Source organism: Charadrius vociferus, unplaced genomic scaffold, assembly GCF_000708025.1.
Source record: "Charadrius vociferus isolate BGI_N301 unplaced genomic scaffold, ASM70802v2 scaffold329, whole genome shotgun sequence".
Lineage (NCBI taxonomy): Eukaryota > Metazoa > Chordata > Aves > Charadriiformes > Charadriidae > Charadrius > Charadrius vociferus.
Genome location: NW_009649982.1, coordinates 155,783 through 166,337, shown reverse-complemented (window position 1 = coordinate 166,337; position 10,555 = coordinate 155,783). Strand labels below are relative to the sequence as shown.

The 10,555-nt window shown below is 39.6% G+C and overlaps 1 protein-coding gene across 1 annotated transcript in view; it reads right to left on the bottom strand.

The window, feature by feature from the left end:
• Positions 1 to 10,555, bottom strand: part of F5 (coagulation factor V (proaccelerin, labile factor)) — a 34,777-nt gene that overhangs the window by 22,658 nt on the left and 1,564 nt on the right. The window contains exons 2-7 of the mRNA XM_009891611.1: positions 8,498 to 8,589; positions 6,983 to 7,105; positions 5,716 to 5,928; positions 2,702 to 2,845; positions 1,534 to 1,755; positions 616 to 781 (exon numbers count right to left, since the gene is read on the bottom strand). Coding sequence (XP_009889913.1) covers positions 616 to 781; positions 1,534 to 1,755; positions 2,702 to 2,845; positions 5,716 to 5,928; positions 6,983 to 7,105; positions 8,498 to 8,589 — 960 coding nt within the window. The remainder of the gene's footprint in view (positions 1 to 615; positions 782 to 1,533; positions 1,756 to 2,701; positions 2,846 to 5,715; positions 5,929 to 6,982; positions 7,106 to 8,497; positions 8,590 to 10,555) is intronic.

Sequence of the window (10,555 nt, the reverse complement as noted above, 5' to 3'; positions counted from 1 at the left end):
GATTGTTTATTTCAGCAGAACTCATGTGGAAAAGTAATTTAGAAAATAGGCTTGTATGCTACTTAGGACATTTCTTCAGTCATCTTCATATTTTGGGCGCCCCATTAGAGGCAAAAGGAGGTGTCCACTTTTTGGGCTCCTCAGCAAAGAAAGCCATTGACACACTGGTGAGAGTCCAGTGGAGGGCCACCATGGTGATTAGGGAGCTAGAGCACATGACATAGAAGCAAAATCTCAGTTTATTCAGTTGTGTGAAGACACAGCTAAGGAAGCATCTTATTTTTATCTTCAACTATCAAATTGGAGATTATAGAGAAAACGGAACCAGAGGCTTCTCAGAGTTGCATAGTGAAGAGATCAGACAGAATGGACCCAAGGTGCAACATGAGAAATTCTGATTACATATAAGGAAAAACTTTTTCACTGTGAGGTTGCAAAGGTGCCCAGAGAAGTTGAGGAGTTCCCATCCTTGGAGACAATGAAAACCCAACTGGATAAGGCCCTGTGCAACTGGATACAACTTTGCCATTGGATCCCCAGAGGTCCTCTCCAACCTGAATTATTCTGTGATTTCATGTTATCATTCCATATTATGTTGAAAAAGTATTATTTTACCTGTCAAGGCTGTCTGGAATACTTGGGGCATAATCCCAAGTAACTTCTTCTGCAGCAATGAAATATTCCCAGCTTTTGACCATAAGACGCTCTTTATAGGAGAGATGACTCTTCTTGATCTCTTTGTTCCCACAGTCTCTTACAGTGATGTAACCATGCATTCCAGCTAATTGAGAAGAAACAGTACCATAGTGATTTTCCATTTTATGAACCATTACCACGTCAATTGCATTTCTCATTTCATTAGCTAAGGCTGCCAGCAAGTGATTTTCATCTGATTGCCATCTTTCCAGGCTTGAAAAAGCTGCATCCATGTAGACTATATATAGGCTGGGAGCCTTCCAAAGAGCCCATATTAATCAAGTGGAATACAGAAGCTCTCTCCACTAGCCCTCTTTGAAAATACCAGCTGAACAGACAGAAAGCTATTTTTCCTTTTTTTTTTTTTCCCCCCAAAACATGTCTTCAAGTTCTTGTAAAAGACATTACTCTCATTCTTTAAAACAGAATTCTGATCACTGCTGAAAGAGATACACCCACTTTCAAATGATTAACAGCAAATATGTTCATCAATTTGAGCAATCCTCAGCTAAGCGTGCTCAGTTTCTCAGGAAACAGGGGCTTCCTTACTCATTTTATAATGGTGCTTATCTGAACAGATCACAGAGACTTAGATGCTGGAATACTGATCCACTATTGTTCTGTGATCTGCACAGCAGTAAAGCTGCAGATAAGAATGGCTTTTGGTTCATGGTGTACTTCTCATTCCAACAGAATGCCCTGTTCTCCAGCGGTTTCTTAGTGAAATGACAACCATCTGAAACACAGTAACTGTACCATTGCAAAACAGAAGCCATCTAGGACACAAAGAAGAGAAGAACAACTCCAGAGTTGCCTAATAAATAGATGTTTTCTTGCCTTGCAGGTGCTTTTGGACAAGAGAAGATATCAACCACCTTCCTTCCTCACTCACTGTCATGTTTACTGTGGTTGATGCTCCTCCCACTAGGTTAACAGTAGAAACTCGGCGATGTCTTTGCTCCATGGACTGGCCATTGATATGAATGGAGAAAATTTCTGGCTTGGAACTCATTCCTATCAAATGCCAGCTAATGTTGTCATACGCACAAGCCTCTAAATCTGAAAGAGAAATTTGAGTAGGGTTCAGAACACAGGCAAATCATGCAAGTTCCCTATGCACACTAGATCGGAAGTAAATCTTCGCTCAACACATTAAAAAAAAAAACACCTGACTCTTGTGATCAGTGTTTGCAACAAGAGGAAGTTTCAGAAGCTTGTAAATGGAATAGATACCAAAATCCTGTACGTCAGTGGAAGATAGCTGTTAAAATCCTATGTGCAAGTGACAGCCTGACTTATGGTGAGCTAGGAAAGAAGGAAGCCTCTATTGGAAAGCTGATCAGTCTTTGTCTGGAAAAGAAAAAAAGAAAAGAAAAGAAAAGAAAAAGGCAAGGATACAAGCTAAAGAGTGAGGCTGTATCTAGTGAAAGTAACTACCCTATCCAATATTTGTTTAAAAAAACCCACCTAAGACAGTCTTTTGCATTAGCTCAATGGACTGGGCAGAGATATGAAAGAAGTTCCTTAGGAGAACAAGGGGAAAAACAGTAGCAACAGAACAGCCCCATTACCACCTTCCTTGTCTTCCCACTAATTAACTGGGAAGTCTAATTTAATGGTAACTGACTTTCACGTCCAGGAAGTTCTTCACCTAGTATGTTCTATATGCTGTAAAACCAGCAGTTAACTACATCACTCCCTCCCCATCAGCTGAGTAAAAAAAAAAAAAAGTGTGATTTCTTATTTTTTTTTTTTTAGAGATAGTAATCCTGTTCTTCGAGTAGAACTCTTCTTAGAAGTAATCTTGTTGTTCTTATCGGCAATATGGCATAACTTCCTTCAAGCAGCACAGCTTCCCTTCTAGAATTTAGATGCTCACAGACATGTTCTACAAAAGGCTATATCCCATTCGTCTACAGTCCTGTTCTCTTGCACGAAAAGCAAACAAAGGTAATATGCAGTCTTCATCAATATTAATTTCATTTCACATAAGCCTGAAAAGTACCTGGTAATGATCCACCAGCATAGCCATTAATTGTGTACTTGAGTGATGCTGATCTTTGCCAACTCTTGCTTTCATCAAACACACCAAACAACAGTACATACTCCTTGTCGAAAAGTTTCTGTGACCCATCCTCATTTAGGCTTCCTATGAAGAAGAAACAAGAAGTCTTAATTTGAAGCAGAAGTAAAGCAATTTTCACATCAATGTAGTGGCATTAATGCGTATTTAATGAGCTTCAATGTACTGGCTGAGCCTTACCAAAACAAGACCTTAAGAATGCTCATAAAGTGATTTTATTTCTGAAAGTACTTTTGGGTTGGGTAACCATGAAATCAAAAGTCTGTAGTATCCCAGAGGACATTAAAAAATGTACAATGAATTGTCTCAGACAATTCTGGCAATGTGTTGTAGGGATTTCCTAAATGAATGGGAGTGCCAAACAGCCTTCAATCAGATGCTGGCTTCTCTTTTGAGACTGTGAGGCAAGGAGAAGAATGATGGCAGAATCACCTGCAGTGTGAACACTGCCTTTTCAAGCACTACACTGAGGTCATCAGCTCCTATAAAAAAACCAACCACCTTTACATACAGAAGACTTTCACAAATACTACCGAATTGGATTGGTTATAAGAAACCATCTAGTTGAGTTTGTGATGCAAGAGTGATTTCTGTCAACAAGTAGAATTCATTCTGGACATGCCACACAGAACCGGTGTGATTTTACTGATTCTTTCTGTAGATTGCTTACATAAAAAACTTCCATTTACTACTTTCAATACATAATCCAGGACTAAAACAGATGGCCCTCTGGACTGCAGGAACTGAAAATTTGGGAGCTTGCTGATTATTCTACTTCAGAAGAGATACTGGCAGTGGAAGCAGTGAACTTTCATGTAATCCTTTTTATGTATGAGAGGCTAAAAAGTCCTGTTTTCCTGCACAAAAGAAGCATCAGATCAACAGAGCAATTTACCTGCTTATCACGCAAAGAACATTCAGTCAGTGCTTTAACTCAAAAGTCCACTTTTTATAACCTTCCCAGGTTATACCACCTATGCTGCTCTTAATGTGTCAGACTGTGGTAGGTTGACGCCAGCCAGCAGCCAAGCAGCCACACAGCCACTTCAATGCTTTCCCACCCCCAGCAAGACAGGGACGAGAACAGAAAGAACAAAAGCGAGAAAAGTTATGGGTCGATAAATATGGTTCAACAGGTGAAGGAAAGAGGGGGGGAAAAAACCCAAGCAACATGAAAGAAATTACTCATCAACTCCCACAAGCAGACTGATGCCCAGCCCGTCTCTCAAGAACAGCCACCTTGGAAGTCAACACCCCTCATTGCCCCAACACTACTACTTCTTCCTCTACCTCCAGTTTTTATTGCTAAGAATGATGTTAAATGGTAGGAAATATCCCTTTGGCCAATTTGGTTCATCTGCCCAGCTGTGTCCCCTCCCAACCTCTCACCCATCCCCAGCCTACAAGCTGAGGAGGTCTGAGCAGGAAAAAGAGAAAGCCTTAATACTTGTGCAAGCACCGTCCAGCAACAGCTAAAGCCTGAGTGTATTATCAACGCTATTTAGCCACAAATATAAAACACAGCACCTTATGAGCTGCTGTGAAGAAATGAACTCCATACCAGCCAGACCAAGTACACAGGCATGTTGCACACCTATCACATGCAGCACCCAAAGACATCCTGTTCAGAAATCTTAAAAATGCGAGTAGTTAGCCATTTGTCTTTGCTTTAGCTAGAAACATACGCTCAAATTATCTTGAGGGTAGTGGTCAAACCAATCCATCTCAAACTCCTATCCAACTGAATCCCACAATATATGCATGAATTTAAGAAGCCTGAGAAGAAAGGAAAGCAAGCAATTCCAAAGCATTTGTCCAGATTAACAGTATGCCATAAAATGTACACATATATACAAACACAGGGAAAGAAAACCCAAGAAAATTAGGAAAATAACAAGTCCCAGATAATACTAAAAGCACCAATTCTCAAAAAACTTCAGGAGGAACTTAATTAATACTAATGCCACTCCTTTACGGTGATATGAGTAGGTGTGTTCTGCTATTAAATGGATATCTATCAGTGAGAAGAGTGCCCTTGTACAACCCACACTGAACCCATTTTATGTTTACTTTATGTTTACTTTCAGGAAGCTTCAAAGTCCAAGTCCATGCAGTCTGCAGCTTATAAAAAATGTTTGACTCAAACTGCAGGGCAAGAGGATCAAGCTAAATAACTGACAAAGCTTTCACTAAAAGAAGGATTTATAACTTGGAAAAATTTAGGATTTAATGGACCAGCAAGTAGTTTAAGTAGCTTACACAGTGATACGCTGTTTCAAACTTCCCTCAAATCAGTGCCATGTACCTAGTGGTTATTTACAAGTTCTACAAGACACCCATTTGTATTAGTGGAGATGGAATTCAATGACTCATAATGCTAAAACCTCAAGTCCCTCATCACATGCAAAGCAATTTTCAAAAGACGTATAATCAGTTCAATCATCATTGGCCATATTTTCAAATGACTGGCAAAATATACACTGCTCTGCAATTTCAAACCCTCGCTACAGAAGAGAGTGCCACAGCCTCTTGATCAGCCAGCCTTTAAAAGGCATGGGTAAAACAATTATTTTTTAAAGCTTCACTCAAAATGGTTCAGCCGTTCAGAGAATAAGGCAGAAAATATTTATTGTAAGACAGGAAATTTGAGTTCATATATTTGGCAGTTAAGCAACTGAAAATGCAACCAGTACAGGCAAATGTATCTATTAATAGCACTCTCTGTCCATCCTATAATTAATTATAGGACGGATCTGCATGAAAGCCAGCATTTAAGAACTTTAACATCTAAAAGAAAGATGTTGAAAATCATTTACTTTACACTGTGTGTAAAGATACAAGAAGGAATATATCTTCCATAATTATCATACAACCTTAACTTAATATTAAGGAATGAAACTATATTACCTTATAGTAGTCTTAAAGCATTTCATTACCTTTCTTACAGATAAGCAGTGCTCCAATCAGACCAGAGTTAAAATCCATTGCCATGTTCTCATGAGAATAATATGCGTAAGTAAGACAAGGAAGGTCAGCTTCTCTTGGACCAACTTCTTCTGTTATGTCCCACACATATGTGTAGATCTGGCCTGGAAGTACAGCATCATCTCGTTTTTCTGTAGATGATGTTCTGTCATCGTACAGGGAGCCTGTAAGATAAGAGTCAGTAGGGTGGCATGAAGACAAAGAGCATTTTGAATGTCCTCCTACAATCAGTTCCAAAAGCTTGGTTTGTTTCTTGCCTATTCTTCAGCTTCAAAGAGACACCTTGCGATTCCACTCACATTGTGAAGAGTATCATAGGGGAGAGTAGCTATTCCACCATCCTGTTTCTTACAGATTAAGGATTTCCTAGAATTGCCATCGCTGCCAAAATGTGGGGTTATCCATCAGTCTGGCTAGGGTTAGGATGGCACGAAGCTTCAGCCTCTGCTCACTGATACTCTGTGGAGGAATACTGCCCACTTTGTCAACTTTCTGTCTCATAAAGCCATTGTGCTGGCTAGCATTGCCTTGCTGACTGAGGCCTTTTGTGCACTGCACATCCAGATGGCAGTAATGGCTCATGTCTATGCCTACCATATCCAGCAAATCTGCAATATGACAAAGGGGAGCCAGAGAATCAAAATCCTAGGTGTAAAAGGCACATCAATAAGATAGCGAAACTGAACTGCCTATCGCTTCCAATGACTTGTTCTGTTCAACTCCATGAGATGGGGTTGCAAAACACAACAAAGTTGAGCATAAAATGCTGACTATCAGAACAACATGATCCACACTGTCAACTGCCTTTATTGATAAAGCCTTGATGTACACTATTGCAAGGGATTTGGAATTTTTTTTTTTTTTTTTTAAACCTGTATTTAAGAGTTTACATGTCCTGAAATAGAGTATTTTGCAGTTAGATGGGGGTCGGACCAGGCAACCTCTAGAGGTGCCTTCCAACCTCAACCACTACGTGACTCTGCATTAGCACACAGGCTAATAGCTGGTCAGGAGGCTGTGCATGTCAGATGACACGCATATTCCTAGTGTTACACTGATGAAAAAGAAAGGAGCTAACAATGGGTGTGAAGTTTTAATCTAGAATCGACAGATATTTGTGTTGCACATATCCTCAAACATTGGTCTGGGTTCCTCTCAGTATTGCATGCAGTAGTCTACAAGTAAACAAACAAAACATGGAATCTTTATAGTATTTACCTTCTGCATTTTTGTTGTAAACTATGCCTTGAGGATGAATACTGACTGGCTTGTCAGCCATATTCTTAAGGTGAACTACTAAAGTATCTCCCACTTCAGCACGCAGAGTTGGTCCCAGAAGTCCTGTAATTATTCAAGATAGAGTAAAATGTGAGCAAAACAATATGTTTAATGAAAGAAAGAGTTCTCTCCCCCCCATTAGGGAACATGAGCTCTCAAAGTACAAGTTGCAAAATTAACACAGGCAGGGAACGTAATACCACTGCAATGAAGATTTACCCATAAAAAGGCACGTGGGGATTTAAAACCTGCAGCTCAGCCAGGAATGTTATAAATTGTATGTCTGCCAACTAACACTTAAAAAAAAAATATCACAGGAAAATGGTAGATTTGGGGAAAAAAGTTAATTCCAGATACAGAAAATTTATCAAAAGGTTCATGTTGAGGTTCACTGGGAATTTCTAGGAATCCTTCACGTACAATTTAATTAAACTGTTTTAGGAAGGCAGACATTTAATAGTTTACGAGTTCAGAGAAAGACATTCAAGCATATTTCTTTGAGTAGCACTCTCAATGCCAGAAGTCACAGAACAAAAAGATCTTTCAATCCCAAAATGTTATCTAAAGAAATAATCAGTTCCACGTTGCAAATTTCTTGAGGCATAGCCTGCAAAAGGTTTCAAGAAGGGCTTGTATCCCTACTCCCCATGTTGCAAAAATAAGCAATGGAAGAAACCTGCTAAGACTCTGGCTAGTTAGTCTCTTTCCTTGTAAACTATTTTCTAAATTTCCTTCTCTAAAAAGAAAGAAGCAGATTCAGAAAAAACAGGAGAACAAATAAAACTGGAAGGGATCGGGTTATAGACGAGACCTTTCAGGGCAACTTGTAACAATTTCCTATCAGCAACCTCACACACATTTGCTTTGAAATCTAAATCTGAACATCTAGCATCTGAAGTTATTTTATCTATTAATGTGAAGTGCAGACAGCCTATAGAAGTACTCTGCGTAAGTATGGTACTTGTGTTCTGATACTTATGTACAGCATAAGTACAAGAACTTGCCTCCATCCATTTAAAGTGTCTTCAAGCAGTAACAGGCGCAAAGGCACATCTTTCACACCCAACCTCAGTTTTTCATTTCCTTTCCACTGATCTACCAGAAATCTACTTTGCCTCAGGCCTCAAGCTCCTTCCTATGTGAATCTATAGTGTCACCACTGTGACTGTGCCGTACAAGCCTAAATGAATATGGGAAGTCTTATCAGATGATGCAAACAAAGGTAACAACTTTGTACTGTGCAATTAATTTGCAGACAGCACTGAGCCCCATCCTCTGAAAGTCCAACCTCTCTATGGCCTTTCAAAGCCTAGTGTGCTGTAGAGACCTCATCCCCTGTGCCTATTTCATTTATGTGCAAAACAATGGACACAAAGCCACAAGCATGCTTAGCTTGTTACTGCCTTTATAACAAGCAACAAACAAGAATACTCAGAACATTTCCTTCCTGTTTACCTGCAAATATATTTGCTGGCTTTTCTTTTTTAAAATCCACTTCATATTCTCTGTAAGAAATTTTCTTAAACACAGGATCTGAATGTTCCAATCTGAAACCAAGAGTTAAAAAAAATTTAAAAAATAAAACCGTTCCTTGACAACAACTAAGGATCTCACAGCAAGTCAGAATATTGCTTTCTGAGAAACACTGCAAGCGTCCACAGTCATTACGAAAATGAATCAGGAACCCAGTAGACCACACAATGTTTTCTTAGAAAATATTTACGCAAGCAGAAGGAAACCAGCACACAACACTTCTGGAATGAAAATAATAATGAGAAGAGGATAATAACCTGTATTTAGTGTCACATTTATTGATTTCTTATAGTATGCATGATGACTGGATCCAACAGTAATTCCACTTTTTGTAATGCCCTTTCAGGCACATTTGGTAATGGGGAGCTGATGGGCAACTCAAGCATAGAGACACTGGGCAGAGGTAACGCAGTGAGCTCGATTCAGTGACATCTGGGGTCCATAAGGGGGAGACCTCTTTTTGTAGACAACCTTTGTAAATCTCTGCAACACCCTCGCAACAGAAGTCAGGCAGAAGCAGTTCATATTTCAATTCATTCCCCTCTCTTTAAAGTCACTGATAAAAGTTTGTTTCACTCTTTAAGGAGAAGTATTCGATCCATAACCTTCATTGACAAGTGCTGCCCTTATGTGGCAATGTTCAACAGAATATGCACATAAGGGTGGAAGAGGAAATTTATCAACGCCAATTGTATAGCTGGAAGGAACAAAAAAATATAGCTTACTCACACCTCAGAAGCCTTAGACTATGCAAGCAGGTCTAGTTACCTAACTTTCAGGAAGGGCAGCAGCAATGCTGCATGCTCAGATAATACGTTTTCACTTTGCTCTAAAGTGTCTTACAAATACCACTTGTACATGGTGACAAATAAATCTTTATGAAGATAAGATGACTGACACTCTGAGAAGTTAAGTGTCCTTTTCTAGCCTGTATGATTGGAAAATTAAGGAAATAGTTCAGGAAGAACCCATTTTCTTTTCAGCCTGTCTTCAGTTATTTAGAACCAAAAGCACCAAAGTATCAGATTCTTACACTGTACGTGGACATTCAGCTTCCACTGAAATCAGAACAAGTTACATACTGTCCTGGTTTGAGCGACACAGGACTAACTTCTCTTCTAAAGCTTGGAAAAACTGCACTTTTAGAAGACTTTAGTGTCTGATTTTGTGAAAATATTTACTTTATAGCCAGCTTATGGTGTGTGGGTTTCAAGGTCTCAGTTTTTTTTGAGCTCGCCAGGTGCAGGGATGAGGAAGGGCGAGACCCGGGCACTTGACCCAAGCTGGCCAACAGGATTATTTCATACCATGAATATCACATTCAATATAAATTAGAAAGTTTGCTGAGAAGTTCTCTCTCCCTTAATGGCTGTGATCCAAAGAACTTCTTGCCCTGGTGCCAGACCCCTGAGGCCTTTCCTTCCTCCAGAAGCTGTAGCGCTTGCGGTGTCTGACATTTGCTGTCCCCTGCTGGGAGCGCACAGCTTCCTACTGATAGAATTGGCTGAGTATAATCCTTGTATATTTTGTATTGGTATTGGGATCAATACTTGTTCTTTAGTGCTATTAATGTTAATTATCTAGTCTTATTCTATTAAATCTGTTTATATTTCAACCCTCGGGTTTCCTTGGTTTCCCCCCCCCCAGTTCCCCTTGCTGGGTGGGGAGGTGTCATCAGGTGATAGAATAATTGTCTAAATGACAATAAATTGTTGTGGGTTTCTCAAGCATAACATATACCCAAATGTTTTTGGGATCCAAGCCATCAGCTCTTCCTTAGTGAGTATCTTTGTGTTTGGTTTTGTTGGGGTTTTTTTTGAGCTAAATTTCTATAAGCTCTACAAAGTTCATCAGACTCCTTTCGGGATGCGACTTGCTCTAAATACTTATGCAAGCTATATCAATAGGTATTACGTATGAAAGCCTTCCATCTAATCACAGAGTATTCCATCTGAGGTTTTAGGCAGCCTTGTGGGTCTC